Source organism: Pocillopora verrucosa, chromosome 5 (assembly GCF_036669915.1).
Source record: "Pocillopora verrucosa isolate sample1 chromosome 5, ASM3666991v2, whole genome shotgun sequence".
Lineage (NCBI taxonomy): Eukaryota > Metazoa > Cnidaria > Anthozoa > Scleractinia > Pocilloporidae > Pocillopora > Pocillopora verrucosa.
Window position 1 is genome coordinate 20453274 of NC_089316.1, and position 27180 is coordinate 20480453.

Consider the following 27180-nt stretch of genomic DNA (forward strand, 5'->3'; position numbering starts at 1 on the left):
TATACTTAATGTTTCATTAGCGCTTTTCTTGTCATTTCGTTGCCGCCTTCTGTCGCTCTGTGCTGCCTGCATAATGTATCATGTAATATAACCGTTTCCTCTATTTTTCGCTAAGAGCAGTTGAGTAATGTTTCTGTGGCCGTAACAATGTAAGTATTTTTATAGTCTTGTTGTTCGTAATTTTTTTTAGGTTGTATATCGTGTAACTGGTGAAACCGTTTGTTATTTTCTTTAGTTTCAACCAACGTCAGTCATATTAAAGATACAAACTAACTCATCCATTCATGCTTAAATTCAAGCACAAACAAAAGCATTTTAGCAGCTTTTAACTATTTCCCTCCCAATACCTTAATAGTAATTCTCCTTACTGTCTGACACACAATTTTCAAGATGTTAATTCAGAGAATTTGGTATTAGATCAACTTCTAATACCCCACTTGACATTTTCTTACTTCTCTTCACTTGTCTACTTGATATTGTATTAACATTGTAAGGAGAAATTCTGTTTTGGTCACCAATGGAAGTCAGTTTTAATAGCATGTTATTTTGATAGTGTCTTTATAATCCATGAATACACAGAGAAAGATCATAATCAGACAAACTTGTTACAAGTGAGACAATTACTCAATACATCATTTTAATAGGCATTGCGTTATGCAAAGATAGAACGTGACATTTAAGTGCTTTTGGATTACCGAGCATTGTTGATTGTCTTTTATAACAAATTTCAAATGGTAAATAAAATAAAGCCTTATGCAATGACTATCAAAACAAAGTTGTCTTCCTTAGTTTAGATAACATGTCTTGCCAGAGTGAGAGATGGGTAAGTAAAAGCAAAACAGCTGACTTTGGGTGTGGATAAAATGACTCTTAGGAGGTGGATTGGATTCAAGGGTGGGCTCTATTTAATCGTGCAATTAGCAAAGGACGTTGGGGGAGGCTGCTGAAATTTATTTTCATTCTAGAGTTGAGCGCTTGAACGATGCCATCCAACACAACTTTCATTCGCTGCTTTCTGCCTGTTCCGTCTCCGGAGTCTATAGACAATCCAAAAGGAAGCGTGGACTTCATCTTGGTGACGTCGCTGTCTCGTCGCAACACACGAAGTGCACGACACATCACCAGGCTAGCAGACAAAATCCAAGTATCCCTAATAAGATTCACGGATGAACAACACGACCCGAGAATACATTAGGCGATTCGTACGGGTCACACGATTCGTGAATTTTTCACACGATCCCAAGGGATCGCACGAAACGACAAAATCCACCATGGCCTGAAAGACTCTCAAGTGGTGAAAAAAGTCTCCTTAATAATATTTATGGATCGACACCACGACCTTACGACTCGTGAATACAACAGACGACTCGCGCGTTAGGAGCTTACGACTCGTGAAAACATTACAGATCATTACACTATCCTTACGGATCGACGAGTCTCTTTTACAACTCGTTACGATCCGTGATATTGGACAATCCTCGCCAAACTTTTGAGTAAAAAACAAAAAAGAAAAAATGTAGAAATTATGAGAGTCTACAGATAAGTTGTGATCTTTCCCTTGAAAATTGCTTTACTTATATTTCGGTCCTAAAACAAATTCTTGCCCCTGTTGGGAATATCTCGGTTTCTGCTCGCTAAAAAATCTCATTAGTTACGAACTTCCCGTTCGCTAAACACAAACAAACAACTCCTGAAGATTCACGTTTTTTTTTTAAGAATACATTCTCCTCACTGGATTTCATGAGGTTTTCCCTCTAAACTCAAAAGGATGCGTTCTTGGAAATTACAATAAATCCATTCACGTACTGTATTAAACCTATTCCAATTGATTAAACGTCATCATCCATCTCTGATCTATGTCACTCTGCGCTTACATACAACAGTCGCTTCCAGTCGGTGATTAGTAATCAAATAATCAAGTCAAACATGAACAACGAGAAAAGTAAAATGCCAATAATATCAACATCTCTTATTAAAAAAAGAGACTGTAAATGAAGATGATACGAGAAATCACTTGTTGATCAACTTTCAGTTTTTAAGGGATTAAGGCAAAGCACCAGAGTATAGATGTTACATAAAACAAAAGTAAAATAGTATATCAGTGATCCGTCCCAGTTCCTCCCCTTCAGCTATTCTATGTTCTTTAAACCACCTTGTATACTTAATTACTGATAGGCATACGGTATACCTTCTGAATCTGACGAATAAGAAAATAATAATTAGAAATAAACCAATAACCGCATTCAATAAATGAACCAACCACAGGCAGGACTCAAATTTTTTGACATGTTTAATGTATAGCAAAGTAAAAGAGAGCATATTTTGCCTCCAGTTTCAGCTTCAGTGAAGTGTGGGACTTGATTGTTGTGTGGAAAAAAGGGAGAAAATTTTATATGCTCAAACATTCAATGTTTGATCTAGTTGCCAATCAACTTACCTATAAGCCATAAATAGATGTAAACAGCTACTTTTGATCAACATGTTGTTCCATGTTTGAGAACTGAATCATTTCCTTCTTTATTTCTTCAAGGTTTATCTATACACACTCATACAATCTCTTTTTGGAGTTTAGTCAAATAGTGCTTTGATTAATAAGCGTTGGGATGATAAAGTTCTACAGGTATTGTTTCCATATATTTCTCTATAAGTTGTAAGTAAAGCTGAAACTGTTACACAAATTCTATACTTACTAAATTTATAAGCTTTATCTCAGTCAGCAATTACATTAAGGTCTTTGCTTCACCATAGTTGACTATTCTAAATATATATAATATATATTATAATAATCCTCTAACATAACTTACTTTTTATCATCTTTTTAACCCTTTAACTCCAATGAGTGACCAAGACAGAATTTCTCCTTACAATATCAATACAATATCAAGCAGACAAGTGATGAAAAGAAAGAAAATATTAATTAGGGAATTATTATTTGATCCAACTCCAAATTCTCCAAACTAACATCAGAAAAACTATTTGGCAGACAGTAAGGAGAAGTACTAATGAGATCTTGGGAGTTAAAGGGTTAAGAACTATTTTTTGCCAGATCTTATAAATTTATTGATCTGTTCCATACAAGCCAGTCTAACTGACACAATAAGCTGTTTAACCTGCAATATTACACTGCACATTCACACCACTGATGCAGACTCTGTTTGTTCATTGCTCTCTGTTTCTCCATCTTCTAAGCTGCTGTACATGTGTGAAACATTGACTATGGACAGTGGAAAGAAATATCAAGTAAGCTTATATCATAGCTAGCAAACATCACAAGCCCAAACACAAACAAAAGAAAAAGCAAATTAATATTGTTTCTGAGGAGCTGAATATTAAGTGTTTTTGCTTAAAATGACTAATATGTTTTGCATTTCAGTTACACAACAACAAACAATAATGTAGCTGATTATATCTCTCAGTTAATATGTGCAATATGATTGGTCAGTTTAGCAGACTGTATTTCACTGTATGGCCCGCTAAATTCAAAAGTTTGTTCAATTTGGTTTCTTCCCCTCTATTTGAATCTAGAGGTAGAATAAATATTGTACTAGTATTGTTTTCTTGGTCACTACTGTAAGTTACAGAACCTTGTTTTTTACCCCTCGGATTTATGGTCTGCATGCATTGCCTTTGGGCTATAAATGCCCGCTGAAAAAACAAGGTTCATAACTTAATGTGGAGACCTTTGATTTTGGATGAACCCTGGAAAGCCCCTAGTTCGAACGGGGTACAGAAATTATTCTGTGGATTTGAATCCTTGTTAGGGCCTTAAAAAGTTCATGGTTACCTTGGAATCAATAGCTGGGATATGCATATGTGCATTTAAACGCTCAATCCGTAGTGGGGAGTTCGGAAGCAAACCTTTTCCTCCTCAACCTATTTTTGGAGCTCGAAGCCACCGCAGGAAGAGGAACAGTTTCGGGTTACAGGTTTTTTCTCTTCGAGATTACAAAACTATCCATAACATTACCGTAAGATGCCGAGAAAAACGGCATGTTCGTAGTTTAATCGATACTTTTCCTTCCATAAAATGCCTGCCTAACACTAAAGTAAAAACTGCAGTATAAAGGAAATAATTTATTATATAAAAACATTGAAATACATAGACAATCAATGAAAGTTGAAGTGAGTTTCATACTTAGACTACAGTAACATCATCATGCTATGAAAACATTTGATGCTTGTGACTTAATAAAACTGACACTGTTGCAATGTTGACATAAGATATTCCTAACGACAAACGTCCAAGTCTCGGAGAATCATAGCACTAATTACAAAGGAGGAAAAAAGAATAGTTGTTTAAACAATTGCATTGAGAGATAAATTCAAAATGCATCAAGCTGATATGCTGTATGTTCTATAGTTACAGAAAGTTTTCCTCCTAATCTATTCAAACGCTACTGATAGCAGACACAGTCGAACTTTTCCATTAAGGCCACTTTAAGGGCAGAGGAGAATGCGGGATGTTGCAGAATGCTGACCGTCAAAGGGAGACGTGAAATTATTTCAGAAAGAAATGAATTAGATTGTCATATTCAGTGAGAGCCGGGAATAGTGGAGGTTTAAATATATGGCTAAACAAGATGATAAAATATCTTTGCTTGCATACTTTTATTTCTATGAAGTCTAAATCAATGGGGTGAGTACCAAAGGCGTCACAGGAAATCGATATAATGTTATTAACTAAGAAATAAGAACTAAAGCTCTCTAGAAGCAAGCAAAGTGAAGTCAAACACGTATTAGGCCACATAAGCCCCTAAGAGCGAATTTTACCTCTAGCTAACACTTGCGTAAAATCATTATCTGTCCTTAATATAAAGCAGGAGCATTTTTGACGAGCGAACCCTTGGTACTCTTACATAAACTGTTAGACCACCACCATTAAGACCAAGGCAAGAAGGCGAGGATTAATTTTTTTTAGAGAGCCTGCACGAAAGGTAAAAGCAAGGAGGGGAAGTGGGGAAGCAGACCAACATTGATTCAAAGCGATGGACACTCGGTGTTTTAACGTCCGGAGGCACTTTGGATTTCGTTTAGGGGATGTGTCTCCTCCCTTAGTCCATTTCCGTTCGGGGTGCTATTTTCGTTTCCACCTTGCGCGGCTTTAGGTTTTGAATTTTCAGTCTTGACTGCAGCCAAAGCAACAGCCACAGCTTCAGCCGCCGCCACAGCTGCACCAGCTGCAGAGGATGTAGCTATAGCTGCTGCCACAATTGCAGAATGAACCTCAGTCCCATCACGCTGAGGTACAGTTATTTTTTCGGCTAGAGCCCTCGCTGCAGCTGCTGCTTCCTTAGCAGCCTCAACACACTGTGAAGTATCAGAGGAAGCTTTGCGGGATTTGAAGTACAGCCATGACACAGCACCGATAACAGACAATAACGCTGCTTTTAGAATATCGTCTGCAGTTTCCCGACCATAAAATGACTGTCCAACTAATACTGGAGGGACGACAACAAAGCAGAGACCAAGGAAGCCAGGTGCATATGCGAAAAGGGTAGAAAGGCGGGAGTCATTTGCGTGGGTTGTTTCATTGATAACAAAAAAAAGGGTAATGCAAAAAAAGGATAGTATCAGCAAAATAGAAACGCCCCAAGCTGGATTAACCATGATGCCCACTGCAACCCAGCTCAAATGGTAACTAACAAAGCTCGTGCACATAATAAGCAATAATCTGCTGAAAAATGAACTAATATCCAGATCTTCACAACAAAGGCAGTTACAACAGCATATCACTAACCATTCTGGTATAAGTGCAAGGAGTGCCATAAAGTCTCGCGACATATTTCCTCTTTTTGAAATTTCGGTGGATGTCCACACTCTAGCTAAAACAAAGATGACCTCTATCAGCAACAGGAAACAACAAAATAAAGTTACTGAACGTATCAGTGGTTCTTCGTTTCTACGACAAATATAATCTACCCTTCTACGATTTCCATCGCTACCCGCTGAGAGTGATATACCTTGAGTGTCATCTTTTAAGTATTGTAAGACCCAAAGATATAAAAATGGACCAAAAAACATGGGACACAGGAAAGAAAACCACAAAACTACTCTTAAGTAAGAACGACCAGTAGTCTTCATGTCTGGGATGTGTCCTTCTATGACAGATTCTGCAAAATTCAAGCGTGGATCTCGCAAGCCAGAAGTTACAGCAAGGTCTTGAAGCTGAAAAAAAACTATACATCAGACGTGACTATAAGAGTGGAGCGTGCAAGAGTGAAAAACCGTTTTTAGTAATAGAAGTATTTTATTCAAACAGTTCTAGAGATAGTGATCACTGACGGCGATTTCGACAACTTGAGTGAAAGTCATCATTTTCGATTTAAAAGGCATTTAGCAGTCAATACATAAAACGTTGTAAACCGCCCCCTGATTTTCCGATAGCAGAAATCTTATATATGGGTTCAAATCCTGGTACGGGCCTGAATTTTCTTCAAGTCTCATTTCAACTACTAGTTCAGTAGTGTTCATATCTGCGAGGACCACTTATATCTCATATCTTCACCGCAGTGCACATATATGATTCTCATATATTTCCAGTCATCTTATATTTGTATATTTATATATATATATATATATATTTTAGTCATTTTGAACTGTATTTCAAAACATAGATGCCCCGTATGGGAACCCAAGCGACGGCTGGGCGTCGACCAGCCGCAACAGCGTATTGATACACAAACCACTCAAAATCTATAAGTGAGTAAGATTCCGAAATATTTTTGTACAAAACAAAAATGTGAAGGTGGCGGCTTAGGTAAAGTGAGATTTAAATTTAGTAGAATGAGTGCCTTTTGTATTACGGATATTTTTAATTATTTCTACCATGGAAAATTGTCAAATACTTTGAAAAAATACTTCGTGGCTAATAACACGCTGCGGTTCGTCTCGGCTAAAAGACTCATCAGAAACCTTTCGGAATTTCTAAGCAAACTCGTTGAGCATTGCGCTAACATCTTGAATTCGCGAATGGGACTTTGTGTGCTAATATAAAATAGCTAATTGAAATACTTACAGCAGCCAGTGCAGTTTTAATCATTCTTTTCCTGTCTTTTACAGAAACATTGCAGCAAAAGAATGGAATTGTGATGTTTAGTTCTTGCGTGCGTGGAGTCACCAGTATTGAGAAAAAGGATGAGATCTCCAAGAAAACAGCGGGAAAAGCAGCATAAAGGCTTCTCAAGCTCCATATGTATTTCATTACATCAGGCACGGAATCGTTGCCCGTTTGATCTGTTCCATTCTGACCATATAAATTGACGAAGACTAGAACTGAGGAAGGTTCATTTGCCGGATATAAGGCGTATTCGATGTTAAAACTGTTCACATCTGAATCTAAGGATTTGTAGATGTCAGCATAGGTTCCAATACAGATAGTGGTGTTGGCGCATTTACTTACTACGTCTGCTATGGTGCAAATAAAAAGACTGCTGATCAAATGAAACACAACGTAGAGAATTATGGATTTCCTTTGTGTCACATATGCCATTTTCTCTCTGACCGTGGATTGGAGGGTTTTCCTGTACCAAAAGAGTTCAAACGAAATGAGGTTAAGCCCTTTTCGGAAAGTTATAGAGGCAGATCAATCATGAAAAGCATTATTGCTGATGAGAGATTATCAGAATACTGTAAAGCTTAAGAGGGGGATCATGTAAACTTAATCGTGACCCAACCAAAACCCTCCAACCACCCCCTTCAGGCGACCGGTCCATGACATTTCCCCATTCCCCCTCAGGCGACCGGTCCATAAAATTTCAAGCTCGAGTTGTCAGAAGTTCAAGAAAACAAATGATCTTAAATAAAAACAAAAACGTTTTACCTGATTTCTCTTCATAAAATGTAATTTTAATCAAAATAGGCGTAAGTTAAGTCAGTATTAAAAAAAAGACGTTAGGGGTCAATTAAGCAGCAAGGTTATATGAAAATGCAATGCACTGTAATGAAATAACCCTGAAGCAGTTTGTTTATTCCATTGTCCTTAAATCACATACAATCATGCTTTTGTGGGCTTGCTGTAATTTGCCAAATGGAAATATGCTAATGTTCTGTAACTTGCGAAGTGTAAATCTGTGATTTGCGAAACGAGAATCCCTGCGTTAAACTCTACAAACTAGAAGAATGAATCGGTCAGTTCACCATAAGTGTGGATTGCAGCCTGCCAAATAATAACGCAGAGAGAAATAAAATGTGTGGTCAACTTTGCGAAATCTCCACTACGTTCGTGAATAACTCAATGCGTCGTTAAAGCCATAGAGCGCAAAAGTAATTTGAAATTTTAGTTGACGCTGTAGCTGTACTGTCTATAAGGTGTAATCAATGTACGTTGTCGAGGAATAATTCGAATGCGTGACAGGACATTTACCTGAACGGAAATGCTCATGGAAAGTGTCGCAGCATTTTTCTAGATAAAATATAATGTTTGTTGGGAAAATGTAACTGACCCAAGCTCTTTTATTTTCTTGAGTCTCAGTCATGTTACAGTAAGCCCTTTTCCACCCATGGCTTCGTTAATTACTGTTTATTGAATAGCTGAAATTTCCAAGTTTTTTCCCATCAACAGCAACTGTGGCGAATCTTTTTGAAAGGCGGTAGATTTGGTCGATAAATAAGAACAACTTGAAAGACGAGAGGTTGATTAGACGTAATCTGGTATTGAGTATACCGAGACACTGGAGTATATGGAGGTTATACGGAAACTAATATCATTGAGTCTATGATTTGTTAGTCAAACATCGGACTGGACTTAATATTAGTTACTTCGTTGATTACTTACTAATCGGTACTCGGTTCCAGCCAGCTCCAGTTGGTTCTGATAACTTAAATTTGGTTCCCGTCTCTTCTTAAAGCTAATCAACGTTCACAAGGAAGTATATTCAACTGTTTTACGGTAAATACATTTGCGGTTCGTCATTTTACAGTTTTGTCATAGTGTTTTGAATTTTGTCCGGTAGAATCCGAAGAAAAGTTTTTTTGAGTGTGACGCTTGGATCTCTACTTACACTGTATACAGCGGAGTCGGCGTAAAGGACAACGTTCAAATTTTTTCACTTTCTAAAAAAACACTTGAGGATTCTCAATAAAGATAAAATACTTTCCAACAGAAATTGGTATTTTTCAAGGAGAAATATGGAAAAATATCAGACTGCCGGACGTTTAGTTATTCGAAGACCGTGTCCGGTAGTGTCCAAAGAAAAAAAAAGTGTCACGCTTAGATCTCTTTGTACTCTGTGTTCATGGTCGGCAAAACGGAAAACGTTCGAATTTGTTCACTTTCTAGAAGCGCTCGAGGATTGTAAATGAAGGTAGAATATTTTCCTAGGAAAATTGGTCTATTTCACTGAGAAATATGGAGTTATCGAAGGACCGTGTCCGGCCGTGTCATTGAAAAGTTCCCAAGTCTCAAGCGCTTGGATGGCTGTATGGCGAAAAGTATTAAGTTCGAAATTTTGGGCTGCATGGAAGCGCTTGAGGATTGTAAATCAGTAAAAGTAGAACATTTTCGTATAAATATTTTGGATTTCGAAGAGAAATATGGAAAAGTATCGGCCTGCCGGGCGTTTAATTGTTTTCAGACCGTGTCCGGTCGCCGGACGTTTGGTCCCTTCATTGCAGGAACGTCAGCAACATTGACAGTTTGCGTTACAATGGTTATTTGCTGCTTTGCATGGACAACAACCTCGACCACTCTTTCGAGCGCAAGCTCCTCTCCACGGGGAAGAAATTTCAACTGACCCTTGGTCCTATTTAACAACGATAGCAAACTTCAACGAAAAAAAATTGATGTATGAATGAAATCGTGGTGGATCAACATTTTACCTTCCTCGGAATACTTGTAAGGATTTTCGTGTTCTTCTTTAGCAGCAACTGATCAATAAGCGTTTACTGCTTCGGCATCTACTAAATCGGTAGATTCATCTGATTCCACGCCGGATTAAAACGTATAGTACTGTTTTAAACAGAATTATTTTGACAAGCTTACCAAACTCATCGGAGAAAACGCAGAGACTATTTTGAGACAACGTGAAAAGGTAAAAATAACTGACTAATCAGAGGTGCTATTTAAACAAAAGTGGTGGTTCAAAACAAACACAAACGACCACGTTGCATCGAGGTTTCATTTTCGCCCCGCGTAACTTCGACCCGTGTCAAATTCAAGTTCGACCCGCTTCATCACATATGTGTTTTTATGTCTAACTTACATTTTATGTCCTATATTAATGTTTGTCTTTATGCAACAGATTTAGATCTATATTTAAAAGTATTTACGGAAAGAGACAAGAACTGTGTAGATTTCATGCAAATTACACAATTTATCGAACGTATCTTTACGTTCATGTACACGTGCCAAGGATGTGCACAGTGCTTTTTGTGTTGGCCTATACATAATGTTTTGATAATGATTTTATTAGAGAAAAAACATAAAATTATTATCTGTGATTGAAGGCGAGTATCTAAAACGATTGTGTTGTAGAACTAACATATTGTTATGTTTTTTATTCAAATATGAATCAAGCAAGTTTGAATTCATGCGGCCGTGACTCGCTAACAGATTACTTCTCAGTGAAGTCTATTCCCACTCTATTCACCGATTGGTTTTAATTAATCAGTTCTTGCTCCATTCAAATATAAAACACGACTTGAGAAGTTGCGAGGCACTCTTCTTTCCCTGCTAGTATTCATCCCTGCATTAACTGAGTGTTCAGTTAATGCTGGTAATAGTTAGAATAAAAAGATTTTGTATTGCTTCTCTCATCGTCTAAAATTTGATCGTTTGGCTTGGGAACGCTACCCCAAGACTCTGTCCAATGAGCCTCCTTTCAAGCACATTTTTCAATAAACTTGATTTGAAACAGCATTTTTATAATTAAGTAAATGATAAGGTTTCTTTAGATATTAAACCTTATGATTGAAAGATTTCGTGTTTTAATGAATTCATCGAGGTCTTCTTGGACACACGGCTGGTGCCGTGGTGCGTGCATATCATTGCTGTCAAACGTTGTTGTGACGTATTTAATCTACCTATTAGCTATCAACTACATGATAAGCTTAGAGCTTCGTATTATACCATGAAGTTTCTTTAACTAACATAGTGTACTTTACTTAAAACCGCCTCGCGTATGCGAACGGCAACTTGCAAGAATTGAACTTTGTCGTCTGCCTTTCAGCTTTAAGAGCAATAGTGTAAAAGTATCTACGTTTATTATAATTAGAAGATAATTGTGTATTTCTCTGTTGGGTCTATTGGATAAGAAGAAAAGTAGGCGAAATTTGCCGTTTGCGTTTGCCGTGAACTTGGTTAAAAATCTTGTCCATTTCTTCCTCGCGCTCTCTGCGTCATATTCTGTCGGAAGAGCGTTCCAAAACAAAATTGTTTGATTTTTTTTCTCTCCAAATGATCCAAGTTTATTTCCTGAAGGTTTTCTCTCTTCTCTTTTGTAAATTTCGATCGTGATCTGGCACGTGCTTATGGGAATGTACGAGAAAGCACGACTTGCAAACATGCTTCACACGCACCTCGTTGAAAAATACCCTTTTCAATTTTATGAAAATCAAAATTGAAAACAGTTGGCGAACAAAACTTGAATGCATAAAATTTCGGCAGCCATTCCTTGGAATTCATGCTTCACACGCGCCGGTAAAAGATGGCTGTGCATAAATTACAACGCCAATAACAAGAAGTAAAATGCAAACTTTGGCCTACAATCATCAAATATGCTCGTTTAAGGGCTCTTTTTAAAGCTCTGGAAATGCTCTGTTTCGATAAATACAAATCAAACTTGAGAACCTTGAGCGAAAAAACTTGAAGGCATAAAATGTTTTCAATCATTCCTTGGAGTTCAGTGACACGTCAGAACAAAAAGGATACACTTGTGGACGCAGCCACTCGAGGTCGCTTAATTGCGCTATTTTTTCATTGCCTTGAGTCTTCCTCCAAAATGATCTCACCTTTTCTAGAACGCATTAATCCGAACTTAGTCATTATGCTTTCGGCGGTTCTACGTTCTATATGAATCTAGACATCGACAAGTGAGAGGTCTGGACTGGGTACAGGCAGGTTACATATTAGTCATTTCCTTAAAATTGAGCAATTTGTTCAGTATATAAGTCATAGACCTCCATAGAGCCAATGGCTATGTACTACGCTAACGTGTTCTTGCGAAGCTAGTTTAGCATATTACCACCCAGGTATCTGAACACATGTTACTAGTAGTCAAGCAAGCAAGCAGGCAAGCAACAACTTATATATTTCTAGCTTCTAAGATAATTTCAGTTTCCCTCTTACTCATACCATTAACAGTTTTGATTGTTTCTTTATTTCATTGGTGTTTTTAATTTATTCCTGATTCCTGTATGGTTGTTTTAGTGTATCCGACGAATACCTTTGATTTAAAAGACCAGTGTTTTATGTACGTAGGGCATTTCCCTGTGGGTTGCAGAGGAGGAGGGGGGAGTTGTTGAAGCTTCAAAATGACTGGCAGATAATAAATAAATATGTTTCCTTGCTATGATATCAGCTTATCTGATAAATATCTCTTTTCAATTTCTGTAGGTGATCTTCCACACAGTGGCCTAGAAGTTGCGCCGGGAAAAGAGATGGAAGGGAAGAAAGTGAGTCTACACCAGGTGGGTGAATGAACATGTAACATTGGAGGTTATGCCCTAATTTGGTTCTTTTGTGAAAAATAAGCCTGCATGATATTGTTTGAACTGTACAATAGATCTCAGACAGTCAGAGAGTAGAGTTATAAAATACTACTGTAACATTTAATGCTTAAGTGTTGTTGAAGGACAGTCTTGAAGTCTGCAGATATTATCTGTTGATGTTTGCACAACACTATGTTGAAAATTCTGAAAGTTCTACGTTTTGACACAAAGTCATTCATTGAACAATGCTTTGGACACCCCTTTACTCAAACACAATATTTACCGGGCCTTGGAATCTTCATAATGTCACTAGGCCCCGCTTGAAGTCCGAAAGTTTGGTTTTCACTTTACGGCCTCAATTCGCATTTGAGAAAATCGTAGTGTTGTTGACTCAGAAGCTTACTTTTGAACAGCAAACAGCTGCCTGGTTTTTATGGTATGAAAATTAAATTCTGTTTAAAACTAATTAAGAGTAATTCGAAGTTAACATAGAGCGAGTATCATTCAGTGCGCTTGATTTGAATAGTTCCTTGAGGTGATCTTTTCTAGGAAACCCACGTCAGCTTGTTATGCAATTAAACAAATATTCTAGCAATCCAACAATTTTTGTAGTGATGAACTGATCCAAGGAATTCGAACTTTTACAAAACAATGAAAAGATATGAAAAAAGAAATAGCTACGCAGGGCTATTATATGTTACAGAGGTATATGCGCTGCAATTTATGAGTATACTTAGTTCAGTGTTTGGTGCAGATCAAGACACCTCAAATAAAACGAGAGAAAAAACAAAGGGAGACAAGAATTTTCAATTTATAAGTTACATAATTCTAATTAATCAGTCTGAACCTAGAGATAATTTTGATTGCTCGTACTGTCATCGGAAAGGTAAAAGAAGCCATCTTTTTCTTTATTTTGTGTACAGTCTACAGCCACTTAACATTATAGCTCTCTGCACAATTAAGTTATAAGAAAATTAGAGTCTGTTTAAATTGATTAAGATATTCTAGTTTGGGTCTTAACTTATACCGAGTACTCTAAGATCACCATTTCTACTCAATGCTAACAATAAAAAACCCCTAGACTGTGAATAGAAAAGCGACATTTTCATTTCACTGACCTCCTAAAATCATCATTGATAGTACCTAAAGAAGGTCATGATTAAAACTTGAGTGTTTTCATTTTATGCAGCTCCAGACATTTCAAATAAAACAAGAGAACGAACAGAGGGAGACAAGGAAGTAGTGCAAGCAGCAGGTATGTCATATTTTTCTACTTGTAGGGTCCTCTAGGTAGACAAAACCTCCTGTAAAGAATTGTTTTCAATCACAGCCGCGAGCACAGGCATCCCAAGCTCACGTCTCCAGAAACAGGAGCAGAAAACGTTAGTTAATAATTTCCTTGGGTCTTTTTTAATTTTCTTTAACTTAACAGCAGGTATGCCACAGAAAAGGTCTTGAAAGAATAAAAAAAATCTGGTAAATCAGCTTTTCATTGCTGCAAAAACAGGATTATCAGTATCTTCAGTCTAACGCTATGACCAATTGCTATATTTCCTCATATAATTGCCACACTCTAAGAAGTTCCCTCCTCCGAGGCCATTATATCAAACAAGCTCCCCCTAGAACTATCACCCTCCGCTTCTCCCCCACTTTCCTAAATAAAAGGAAAACCTGATTCTCTTACCACTTTATTGATAAATTTTAAGCTTCAACTACAGCTAAATCAGTACAGCTTACAGTTTCTCACTAAACACCCCCTTGAATTAATCAACTTCCTTCCGCTAAGTGACCCTCCTTTAAAGCAAAAATTTAAATAATTCGCACCTGGGTACTTATTCAGGGAAATGCAGTATCCAAAACTATTAAATCGGTGAAGCAAAGACCTTTGTGTAATTGCTGATTGGAATGAAGCTATTTAATGCATTTAGAACTTCTGCAACTATTCCTGCTTTACTTTCAACAAGGAAATGTATGGAAATACCTGTAGAACTTTATTATACCAACACTTATTGATCAAAGCACTATTTGTGTAACCTCCAGAAAGAGATTGAGTATGTAGATAAAGCCTTGAAGCAATGAAGAAGGAAATTAGTTAGTTCTCAAACAAAAAATAATATAATTGATGATCAAAGAAAAGCTTAATTTACTTGCATTATTCATGTTGGCTTATGGGTCATTAAGCACTTGGGTCAAACGTTATCAATCTGTTTGTGCTTGCCTTGCTCTTTCCTCCACAACACTTCTCACTCTTCTGACTTTTTCAATGAAGCTTAAAGGAGGCAAAATATTCTCTCACTTCTAATCAACACTAATACAGTAAATATGTTTAACATTTAAGTCTGAACCAGTGTTTGGTTCATTCAATGATTGCATAATTTGTATTTTGTAATATTCATGAGATTCAGGAATTGTGACAAAATACTGTTGGAAGTACGCAAGCATAAATTACCAAGCCCTATCTATATGCAGTGAACTTACGCACGTGCACATGAACTAATTCCGGTGAGTGCGCTATTAATGATCTAACAATTAATATGCGCATTTGAGGGTTGTGAATTTGGTGTGGCTTTTGAACATGTAACTGCTTGGTTTACATTAGAGTATTAAAGGAGGTCTTTTTGATCTAAACTCATTGTTGTAGGTGCAGCTGCATATGTTTCAACAAAACAAGCACAGAGAAATACAAAAGAAGTTTGGACAGCAACAGGTTCATTTGTAGAAGGAATACACCACGTGCCTATCAGCAATTTATGTATTACACCAATGGAATATGAGGGGGAAGGGGATTGGGGAGAACGTCCTGGATAAAACACCAAGGAAGGACGATAGGGGAGGGACTGGAACTCCTCAGGGATAGTAGACTTTTCCCTTCTATTTTATGTAACATTCCTATTTTGTTGACTTTGGTTTAATCCCTTCAAATTCCAAAATTGATCAACATGTAATTTCTCATAACATTGTCATTTAAAGCATCTTCTCGCAAAAAGGGGACAAGATTGATTCTATAGACAGGAAGGAACATTGAAACAATGTGGAAGTGAGACAGCACAATGGACGTTGAGAAACCCATCATTCAATCTGGGTACATTCCATAATTTGATATTCTCTCCTTACTCCAAAGAAAAAAGTCTAAACACTTCTTTAAAGAGTAAAACAATTGATGGGAATAAACAAACAAAGTCTGTTCAAGGTGAGTAAACTTTACGACAAATGTCGTTTAATTATAACTGTCAATAAACTCAAATACAAAAGTATAAGGCTGGTCGGTGAATACTGTAAATTAGTAATTCAGATGTCATAGAACATGATTGATCTATCAACATTTTCTAAAATGCCAAGGCTATGAAGAATTCTTTTCTGTAGCATAGCTTGATATCCCGTCTGTAACACTTTGAGATCTCCGTGATCACATCACCACTTGGCCGCGAATCGACTTCCGGTTTGACGATTCGTCAACTGCCTTTGACGATTAACAGCGGTTTGGGTGTATTGGACAACCCTTTATTTTTTACTTAAGACGTTTTAAAGTTAATAAGATGTTGTATATTTTTGACAAGTAAATGGGTTATTTTTTTACCATATAACATTTTTTTTACTTATAGAACATATAAGGTAATATAACAGCCGTGTAGTTTTAGGCGAAAGTTGGAAATAGGGACGTAAATTGCATTTCGTTGAACAAGTGTACGTCTCAGCTGATAATGCCTTCTGATAACATTTGTACCAAGCTAAAATTGAGGTTAGAATATTTTGTAAGGTTTGAAAATACGAAGTATGAATTAAAAGAATTAGGCAGTGTAGTTTGCATAGCGGATTTATTTTTGAAGTACATTTTATATAAAAATACATAGCCTTTACTTTTAACGTGATGTTCGGAATATCTCATTTTTGGAGGACAACTGTTTATAAAATACATGAGGAAATTTCTGCATTTTGAATTGGTTGCAATACAGTTTTCAGGCAACACCAATGCAGAAGAGAGTTAATACAATGCAGAACTTTGTTATTTCAGTGAAAAGGCGGTAACGAACTTTTTAATAGCTTAAAAAAGAAAGGCATGTCGAAGATTTTGTCTTTTGACTTAACACTTTGATTTGACCGAACGCACAATAATGTTTGCAGGGTTTTGATGATTCATGTTTGTACGTGTTTCACCTTTTCTTTGTTTTCTGCATTATCAGATGAAGCTATCTCGAGAATTTGATCATTTATAAACGAAATAGAAGTGACATGATTGTTCTTATACAATTTGGAATGAGTAACGCATTCGTAATTTTTGAAAAGACTACAAATTGCACGAGCCCGTAGGGCGAGTGCAATTATCTTGGTTTTCAAAAAAACAAAAAAAAGGATTGAAGAGCTGCGTTCACAGAAGGGTACAGTTGTCACCCTTCCCAGTCCTCTCCCCATGTTGACAATAAGTGAGCCCTTGACGACTGTGTTGACTTCAGTTTTTGCATAATTTAGCCACCCGCTGAAGTATACAAGATAGTTATTGTGTTTGTACATTAGTTTAAAAATACTTGAACTTGCATATCTAGCTAGGCTACTAAAAAAAAAGTTATTTAGTATTATCAACTGAGTTGATAACATAAATTGGCCACCGTAAAGAGTTTAACAGTGATGTCTCGAGCGTTAGCGCGATTTTCGAAGGGCTAACGCTCGAAACGTCAGCTTTTAAACTCTTTACGGTGGCCAATTTACGTGATAAACTCAGTTGATAATACTAAATTACCCTGTTATACTCTCCCACCGACGCAGCACCACAATCTCTTTAGAAACTTTCCACCATTTACTCAAACACTATTCAGGCAAAGGAATGCAAATAACTTGCAAAAACGCGAAGTTCATTTTTTGTTTCAAAATTAGCGCGATGGTAATTTAGAAAAAATTACTGACGGCTTGCTTCCTTAGATGTAGCGCTTACACTTATAAAGTAGTATCATTATAATCAAATTTTGTAGATGCAAGCAGTGTACTTTTTACAATGTTGCATTGTCAAGTACAAATAATTTCACAAGAGAAATCTTTCTCCTGTTTCTCTTCCTATTACCTTTGGTTGAAGCTCGATGCCCATCATCAGTTGTATTAGCAGAGGTGGGAGAAGGGAATAATCGTGGGGTTAAAAATTTATCTTTTTTCAAGTTTTAGGAGTCCAGTTATAAGAGATGATGGGAACTTATGAAATACAATCTTCTTAATTCCATCATCAGGTTCCCTTTAAATAAATTTCCCGCTCGGTAAGGAAAAGAAAAAAGTGATGATAGACTAAAGAACACATTGGCACAGAATAATAATAGTTTAATACAGCTTTACATGTGAAATAACGTTCTACTTGCAATAATCAAGTTTTCCGGTCGATCCGCAAATCTCATAAGAGAGACTTGGAGTCTCTCTGGCCATGACTTAATGTGTCGACGCGTATGACACGAGGGGATCACGCTCTTGGTGCACAGACAACAAGGGCATAAAAAGCATCGCACGAATTTCTCGAACAAGAAGAGTATTTCTTGTTCAAAAACGTACCGCACGAAGTGCACGACACACCATCAGGCCACCAGACAAAACCCAAGTATCTCTAATAAGGTTCATGGATGGACAACACGACCCGAGAATTAGATCGTAAGAAACGACAAAATCCGCCATCGCCTCTCAAGCGATGGAGTCCCTTTAATAACATTCATGGATCGACACTACGACCTTACAACTCGTGAATACAGTCGACGACTCGCGCGTTAGGAGTGAATACATTACAGACCGTTACATGATCCGTACGGATCATACGGAGCGACAAGTCACTCGTTACGATCCGTGGTATTGGACAATCCTCGCCAAACTTGTGAGTAAAAACAAAACAAACATAAAAGAGTGGAAATTATGAGGGTCTAAAGATAAGTTGTGCTCTTTCCCTCACAAATTGCTTTACTCATACTTGCGTCCTAAAAACAACTCGGCCCCTGTTGGGAATTTCTCGGTTTCTGCTCGCTAACACAATCTAATTAGTTGCAAACTTCCCGTTCGCTGAATTCAAACAAACCACACTTGAAGGTTCACGTTTTCTTGAGAATACATTCACTCACTGGTTTCAAAGTTTCAACAGTCGCTTCCAGTCGCTGATTAGTAATCAAATAATCAAGTCAAACATGAACAACGAGAAAGTTAAATGCCAATATCAACACCTCTTATTGAAAGAGGCTCTAAATGAAGATGATGTGAGAAGTTATATGCAAATCAAATTTGAGTTTTAAAGGGATTAAGGCAAAGCACCAGAGTATAGATGTTACAAAAAATTAAAGTAAAAAAGTGTAAGATCGCTGATTGGTCCCAGCCTCTCCCCTTCAGTTATTCTGGAGAGAGTTGGTATCAGGAAAAAAATATGTGCTGATTTTGGCTCCAAGTTTGTGAGAAAGATATGGTAGAAGAAAGAAATTGAAAGCAAAAACTAAGCTTCCATTTGTGTTCGGAAACTTACACCAAATGCACCGATTTCTACGTTTTCATACATCATGATCTCCGAACTCTGAAGGGCTGTTAGTGACTTTGAAGAAGAGAAACCCCGCCGTGGTGCAAGAGAAAAAACCTTTGACCTTGTTTATATTTCTCAGCTGAGCTGGGACATGAAAGAAGTTGATGCTCTCCTTGTTATCGGGTAAATCATGAGTTCAGGTGGAAAAGCCCTTGTGCGGACGGGATATGGAAATTCTTCTGTTGATTTGAATCCTTTTTAGGGCCTAAAAAAGTTCATGGTTACCTTGGAATCAATAGCTGAGATATGCGTATTTGCATTTAAACGCTCACTCTCTAATGGGGAGTTCGGGAGCAAACCTTTTCCTTTTCAACTTACTTTTGGAGCTCGAAGCCACCGCAGGCAGAGGAACAACTTCGGGTCACAGGTTTTTTCCTTTCGAGATTAAAAAAACTATCCATAACATTACAGTAAGATGCCGAGAAAAACGCCATGTTCGGTACTTTTCCTGCCTAACACAATTTTATAAAATTCCTGCCAAACACGAGAGCAAAAACTGCAGTACAGAGGAAATATATAAAATAATCAAAATACATAGACAATTAATGACAGTGAAAGTGAGTTTCATACGTAGACTATAGTAACATCCTACTATGAAACATTGATGTTTGTGACTAAATAAAACTGACACTTTTACAATGTTGACGTAAGATATTCCTAATGACAAACGTCCAAGTCTCGAAGAATCATAGCACTAACTACAACTAAAGAAAAAGAATAGTTTTTTAGACAATTGCATTGAGAGACGAATTCAAAATGCATCAAGCTGATATGCTGTATGCTCTATAATTACAAAAAGTTTTCCTCTTAATCTGTTCAAACGCTAGTGATAGCAGATTACAGTAGAGCTTTTCCACTAAGGCCTTAGGGCAGAGGAAAATGCGGGATGTTGAGGAGAGCTAGCAGTTAAAGGGAGATGAGAAATTATTTCAGCAAGGAATGCATTAGATTGTCATATTCAACGAGAGCCGAGATAGTGGAGGTTCGGATGTATGACTAAACAAGATGATAAAATGTCTTTGCTTGCATACTTTTATTTCTATGAGGTCTAAAGCAATGGAGTGTGTACCAAAGACGTCACAGGAAATCGATATAATGTTATAAACTAAGAAATAAGAACTAAAGCTCTTTTTTCCCTTCGAGATTAGAAAACTATCCATAACATTACAGTAAGATGCAGAGAAAAACGCCATGTTCGGGACTTTTCCTGCCTAACACAATTTTATAAAATTCTGGCTGACACGAGAGTAAAAACTGCACTACAGAGGTATAGGAGCAAGCAAACTGAAGTCAAACAAGTATTAGGCCACATAAGCCCCTAGGAGCGAATTTTACCTCTAGTTAACACTAGCGTAATATCATTATCTGTCCTTAAATATAAAGCAGGAGCATTTTTGACGAGCGAAACGCTTGGTACTCTTACATAAACTTTTAGACCATCACCATTAAAACTAAGGCAAGAAGGCGAGGATTAATTTTTTTTTAGTGAGCCTGCTCGAAAGGTAAGAGCAAGGAGGGGGAAGTGGGGAAGCAGACCAACATTGATTCAAAGCTATGGAGACTCGATGTTTTAACGTCCGGAGGCACTTTGGATTTCGTATAGGGGATGTTTCTCCTCGCTTAGTCCATTTCCCATTTGGGGTGCTATTTTCGTTTCCACCTTGCGCGGCTTTAGGTTTTGAATTTCAGTCTTGGCGCAGCCAAAGCAATAGCCATAGCTTCAGCCGCCGCCGTAGCTGCCCCAGCTGCAGAGGATGTAGCTATAGCTGCTGCAACAATAGCAGAATGAACCTCAGTCCCATCACGCTGAGGTACAGATTTTTTTACGGCCAGAGCCCTCGCTGCAGCTGCTACTTCCTTAAAAGCCTCCACACACTGTGAAGTATCAAAGGAAGCTTTTGGGATTTGAAGTACAGCCATGACACAGCACCGATAACAGACAATAACGATGCTTTTAGGATATCATCTGCAGTTTCGCGACCATAAAATGACTGTCCAACTAATACTGGAGGGCCTACAACAAAGCAGAGACCAAGAAACCAAGTATATATGCGAAAAGGGTAGAAAGGCGGTAGTCATTTGCGTGGGTTGTTTCATTGATTAAAAAAATAAGGTAATGCAAAATAAAGGAAAGTATCAGCAAAATAGAAACGCCCCAAGCTGGATTAACCCTGATACCCACTACAACCCAGCTTAAATAGTAACTAACCAAGCTCGTGCACCTAATAAGCAGTAATCTGCTCAAAAATGAAGTAATATCCAAATCTTCACAAAAAAGGCAGTTACAATAGCATATCACTAACCATTCTGGTATAAGTGCAAGGAGCACAATTAAGTCTCGCAACATATTTCCTCTTTTTGAAATTTCGGTGGATGTCCACACTCTTGCTAAAACAAACATGACCTCTTTCAGCAACAGGAAACAACAAATAAAGTTACTGAACGTATCAGTGGTTCTTCGTTTCTACGACAAACATAATCTACCCTACCACGATTTTCATCGTTACCCACTGAGAGCGATGTACATTGAGTGTCATCTTTTAAGTATTGTGAGACCCAATATATAAAAATGGAAAAAACACGGGACACAGGAAAGAAAACCACAAAACTACCCTGAAGTAAGAACGACCAGTAGTCTTCATATCTTGGATGCGCCCTTTATGACAGATTCTGCAAAATTCAAGCGTGGATCTCGCAAGCCAGAAGTTACAGCAAGGTCTTGAAGCTAAAAAAAACCTATACATCAGAAGTGACTATAAGAGTGGAGCGTGTAAGAGTGAAAAACCGTTTTGGTGATAGCACGAAGTATTTTATTCAACCAGTGCTGGAGATAGTGATCACTGACAGCGATTTCGACAACTTGAATGGAAGTCATCATTTTCGATTTAAAAGGCATTTAGCTGTCCGTAAATAAAAATTTGTAAACCGCTCACTGATTTTTCGATAGCAGAAATCTTACATATGGGTTCAAATCCTGTACGGGCCTGAATTTTTTCAGATCTCGCTTCAACTACTATTTCAGCTGCGAGGATCGCTTATATCTCATTTCTTCACCGCAGTGCACATATATGATTTTCATATATTTCCAGTCATCTTATATATGTGTTATGATCTATATATATATATATATATAAATATATATATGTATGTATGTATATATAGAGATTACAGTCTATCTTGCCGGTGTTGTGCTCGATGCGTTCGCAGAGCGTGGTAAATCTGAAGGTGGACAAATCAATAAGAAATAACTTTTCTGTGACTCTGAATTTCACGCTTATGTGTTTCACGAGGGCTTCGAGAAAATTAAATTTAATTGTCTAATTTAACATTGAGACCAATAATAAAAAACTGAACAAGATAAAGAGGTTTCAACTCGGTGGCCTCGCGGCACCATTCGAGGATTCCGCGACAGCGCATGCATGAAAGACTTAGATGTCCCGTATGGGAACCCAAGCGACGGCTGGGCGGCGACCAGCCGCAACAGCGTATTTGTACACAAACCACTCAAATCTATCAGTGAGTAAGATTCCGAAATATTATTGTACAAAAGAAAAATGTGAACGTGACGGCTTAGGTAAAGTGAGATTTAAATTTAGTAGAATGAATGCCTTTTGTATTACGGACATTTTACATTATTTCTACCATGGAAAATTGTCAAATACTTTGAAAAAATACTTCGTGGCTAATAACATCCTGCTTTTCGTCTAGGCTAGAAGACTCATCAGAAACCTTTCGGAATTTCTAAACATACTCGTTGAGTATTGCGCTAACATCTTGAATTCGTGAATGGGACTTTGTGTGCTAATATAAATAGCTAATTGAAATACTTACGGCAGCCAGTACAGTTTTAATCATTCTTTTCCTGTCTTTTACAGAAACATTGCAGCAAAAGAATGGAATTGTGATGTTTAGTTCTTGCGTGCGTGGAGTCCGCAGTATCGAGAAGAGGGATGAGATCTCCAGGAAAACAGCGGAAAAAGCAGCCTAAAGGCTTCTCAAACTCCATATGTATTTCATTACAGCAGGCATGGAATCGTTGCCTGTTTTATATGGTCCGTTCTGACCATATATATTGACGAAGATTAGAACTGAGGAAGGCTCATTTGCCGGATATAAGGCGGATTTGATGTTAAAACTGTTCACATCTGATGCTAAGGATTTGTAGATGTCAGCATAGGTTCCAATACAACTAGTGGCGTTGGCGCAATCACTTATTACTTATGCTCTAGTGCAAATAAAAAGACTGCTGATCAAATGAAACACAACGTAGACAATTATGGATGTCATTGGTGTCCCATCCGCCATTTTCTCTTTTATCGTCGATTGGAGGGTTTTCCTGTACCAAGAGTTAAAATGAAATAAGGTTAAACCCTTTTCGGAAAGTTATAGAAGCAGATAAATAATGAAAAGCATTATTGCTGATGAGAGATTATATACTGTACAGCCTAAGAGGGAGAACATGTAAACTTAATCGTGACCCAGCCAAAACCTCGACCACTCCCCCCTCAGGCGACCGGTCCATAACATTTCCACCCTCCCCCTCAAGCGACCAAGTTCAAGAAAGCAAATGATCATAAATAAACAAAAACACGTTTTACCTGATTTCTCTTCATAAAGTGTAAATTTTAATCAAAATAGGCGGAAGTTGAGTCATTATTAAACGAAAAAAAAGACGTTGTGGGCCAAGTTAGCAGCAAGGTTATATGAACAGGTAATGCATCGTAATGAAATAACCCTAACGCAGTTGTTTATTCCATTGTCGTTAACTCACATAGAGTCATGCTTTTGCGGGCTTGCCGTAACTTGCGAAACGGAAATATGCTAATGTTTGCAAAATAGAAATCTGTTAATTTGCGAAATGGAAATATGCTAATGATTCTGTAACTTGCGAAATGGAAATCTGGGATTTGCGAAACGAGAATGTCTACGGTAACCTCCACAAGCTAGAAGAATGAATCGGTCAGCTCACCATAAGTATGGATTGCAGCCTGCCAAATAATAGTAAAAGCAACTGGCGAAGGGAGAAATAAAAACTCTGCGTGGTGAACTTTGCGAAATCGCCATTACATTCGTGAATAACTCAATGCGTCGTTTAGGTCATAGAGCGCAAAAGTAATTTGGAAGGGTAGTTGACGCTGTAGCTTTACTGTGTATAAGGTGTAATCAATGTAAGTTGTCGATGAATAATTCGGATGCGTGATTCGATATTTACTTGAACGGAAATGCTCATGGAAAGTGTCGCAGCATGTTTCTAAATAAAATATAAAGTTTGCTGGAAAAATGTAACTGACCCAAGCTCTTTGATTTTTTTGAGTCTCAGTCATGTTACCGTAAGCCCTTTTCCACCCATGGCTTCGTTAATTACTGTGTATTGAACAGCTGAAATTTCCAAGTTTTTTTCCCCATCAACGGCACCTGTAGCGAATCTTTTTTGAAAGGGCGGTAGATTTGGTCGATAAATAAGAAGAACTTGAAAGACGAGAGGTGGATTAGACGTCATCTGGTATTGAGTATACCAAGACACTCGAGTATATGGAGTATATACGGAAAAGTAATGTCATCGAGTTTAAAATGTGTTAGTCAAACATTAGATGGACTTACTGACTGATTACTTACTAATCGGTACTCGGTTCCAGCCAGCACCGATTAGTTCTGATAACTTAAATTTGGTTCCCGTCTCTTCTTAAAGCTGTCAATAGTCACAAGGAAGTGAATGAAGAAGTAACGATTGATCTAGTTGGCCGAAAAGCAAGAATTCAATCCAATGGGAATTCTCGTTAGAACTAATGGCGCAGTTGTGTTTCTGCCAAAGGAAAAATTTCATACCCAGAATTCGAAAGTTTCCTAGTAAATTCGGTTTCTGCCTAGCTGGGATTCTTTACACAGGAAGTTCAGAAGGAAACGGATTTGTGGTAACTTTGGGAGAATAATAATGAGCAATCCTTTGAAAAGCTTGAAAAATTTGGGTAAAAAAGAGAAGAAAAAGATTCGGATCCCAAAGGAGGTTGAGGTTATAGAATGGTACATACTACTTGGAATCCGATTGAGGTAAAAGAAAGTTCGGCAAATTTCATTCATTTTGAGTTCGATTAGCTACTAAAATCGAAAAGCGCTTTTACATGTTGGTTAGTTTACGATCAGTTAGATGTAGAGAGATAGATAGATAGATGAGCTGTGTGCTCAGATAAATGACTAAATGGGATAAAGTTTCTTAAAAGGGACATTTCACCCTTGATGCATCGCGTGCCGCGGACCCAATTTCCTCGTAACACGAAAGTTAACCAGATTACTGAAAACGCGTGTGTGTCCCTAAAATCTTTTTCTCAAGAGCCATCCTGGACTTATAGTCAGATGTTTTACGGTAAAGCCATTCGCAGGTTTCGTCATTTTAAAACAGTTTTACAGTATTTTGAAATTTTGTTCCAGCAGAATCCGAATGAAAACTGTTTTGAGTGGTTACGCTTGTGGATCTCTATTTACACTGTTGTAACAGCGGGGTCGGCGTAAGTGACACCGTTCAATTTTTTTTCACGTTCTAGAAAACACTTGAGGATTCTAAATAAAGATAAAATACTTTCCAATAGAAATTTGGTAGTTTTCAAGGAGACATATGTAAAAATATCAGGCTGCCGGACGTGTAGTGTATTGCAACCATATCCGGTAGTGTCCGAAGAAAAAAATTTCACGCTTGGATCTCTTCGTACTCTGCGTTCATGGTCGGCGAAACGGAAAAATTTCGAATTTTTCACTTTCTAGAGGCGGGCTCGAAGGATTGTAATGGAAGGTAGAATATTTTCTAAGGAAATATATAAGGTATGTCAGAAATATGGATTTATTGGAGCCCGTGTCCGGCCCGTGTCTTTTAACAGTTCCTAAGTGTCAAGCGCTTGGATAGCTTTGTACTCTGTATACAGGGTTGGCGGAAAGTATCAAGTTCGAAATTTTGGGCTGCATGGACTCGCTTGAGGAGTGTAAATAAAATAGAACATTTCATATAAATTATTTTGGATTTCGAAGGGACAGATGGAACAATATCGGGCTGCCGTACGTTTAAAATGTTTTCAGACCTTGTCCGGCCGCCGGACGTTTGGCGCTAATTTAAACAAAAGCGGTGGTTCAAAACAAAAACAAACACCCACGGTTGCAGTCGAGGTTGGAGACTCCCATTTCCCCCGTTCCGCCCCGTTTCATTCGCCACGTTTTGATCTTCGCCCCGTGTAACTTCGACCCGTGTCAAATTCAAGTTCGACCCGCCCTTCATCATATATGTGTTTTTCATGTCTAACTTACATTTTTTATGGTCCTTTAACGTTTGTCTTTATGCAACGGATTTACATTTATATTTAATAGTATTTACGGAAAGAGACAAGAATTTTGTATATTTCAGGCAAAGTAGACTATTTATCGAACTTATCTTTACGTTCATGTCCACGGGCCAAGGATGCTAATGCCTACGTGTTTTTTTTGTGTTTGCTTATACATAATGCTCTAATAATGCTTTTATTAGAGAACAAAACATAAAACTATGATTTGTTATTGAAGGCGAGTCTCTAAAGCGATTGTGTTGTAGAACTACCCATGTTGTTGTGTATTTTATTTTCAAATTCGAATCAAGCCAGTTTTGGGTTCATGCGGCCGTGACTCGCTCCACGGATTCCTTCTCCGTGCCAATATCATGAATTTTTCCATATCTCTCAAATCTTCATTCACTTGGCTGTTTATTTGGACCCAATTCATTGACCAGCTCCCAGTTGGCTTGTTAGCTCAATTGGTAGAGCGCTGGCACCGGTATTGGCAGATGTCATGGGTTCAAATCCCGTACGGGCCTAATTTTTTTTCAGGTCCTCTTTTACACCTACTCGTTTCAGTGGGTTTCCTAGCTGCGAGGATCTCTTAATTTCATCTCTCCACCGCAGTGCAAATATATGATTTTTCATACATCTAAAAAATCTAAATTTAAATTAATTAGGCTCGTGGTCCATTCAAATACGAGCACGACCTGAGAAGTT

At 37.7% G+C, this 27180-nt stretch overlaps 2 protein-coding genes and 1 pseudogene across 2 annotated transcripts in view; all 3 read right to left on the bottom strand.

Annotated features, from left to right (window-relative positions):
* The window catches only part of LOC131796473 (ankyrin-2-like), a 178383-nt gene that overhangs the window by 89027 nt on the left and 62176 nt on the right, over positions 1-27180 (bottom strand). The window lies entirely within an intron of this gene.
* LOC131777645 (uncharacterized) lies at positions 4206-19605 on the bottom strand. The gene is made up of 4 exons (XM_059093958.2): positions 19490-19605; positions 7016-7520; positions 5738-6165; positions 4206-4264 (listed from the first exon to the last, which is right to left on the bottom strand). The coding sequence occupies exons 1-4, from the start codon at positions 19603-19605 to the stop codon at positions 4228-4230; spliced, it is 1086 nt and encodes a 361-aa protein (XP_058949941.2). The 3' UTR covers positions 4206-4227.
* Positions 19829-27180, bottom strand: part of LOC131777647 (uncharacterized) — a 10319-nt pseudogene continuing 2967 nt past the window's right edge.

What these genes read in the sequence shown, in the direction of transcription:
- LOC131777645 (XM_059093958.2), bottom strand. Translation starts at nt 19,605, where the DNA reads ATGGCGTTTTTCTCGGCATCTTACTGTAATGTTATGGATAGTTTTTTT. An exon ending in TTAAAACTGCACTGGCTGCT is followed by an intron (nt 6,166 to 7,015) that starts GTAAGTATTTCA and finishes GTTTTTTTTCAG; the next exon opens with CTTCAAGACCTTGCTGTAAC. An exon ending in CTTGCACTTATACCAGAATG is followed by an intron (nt 4,265 to 5,737) that starts GTTAGTGATATG and finishes CTTTGTAATTAG; the next exon opens with TGCTATGATTCTCCGAGACT.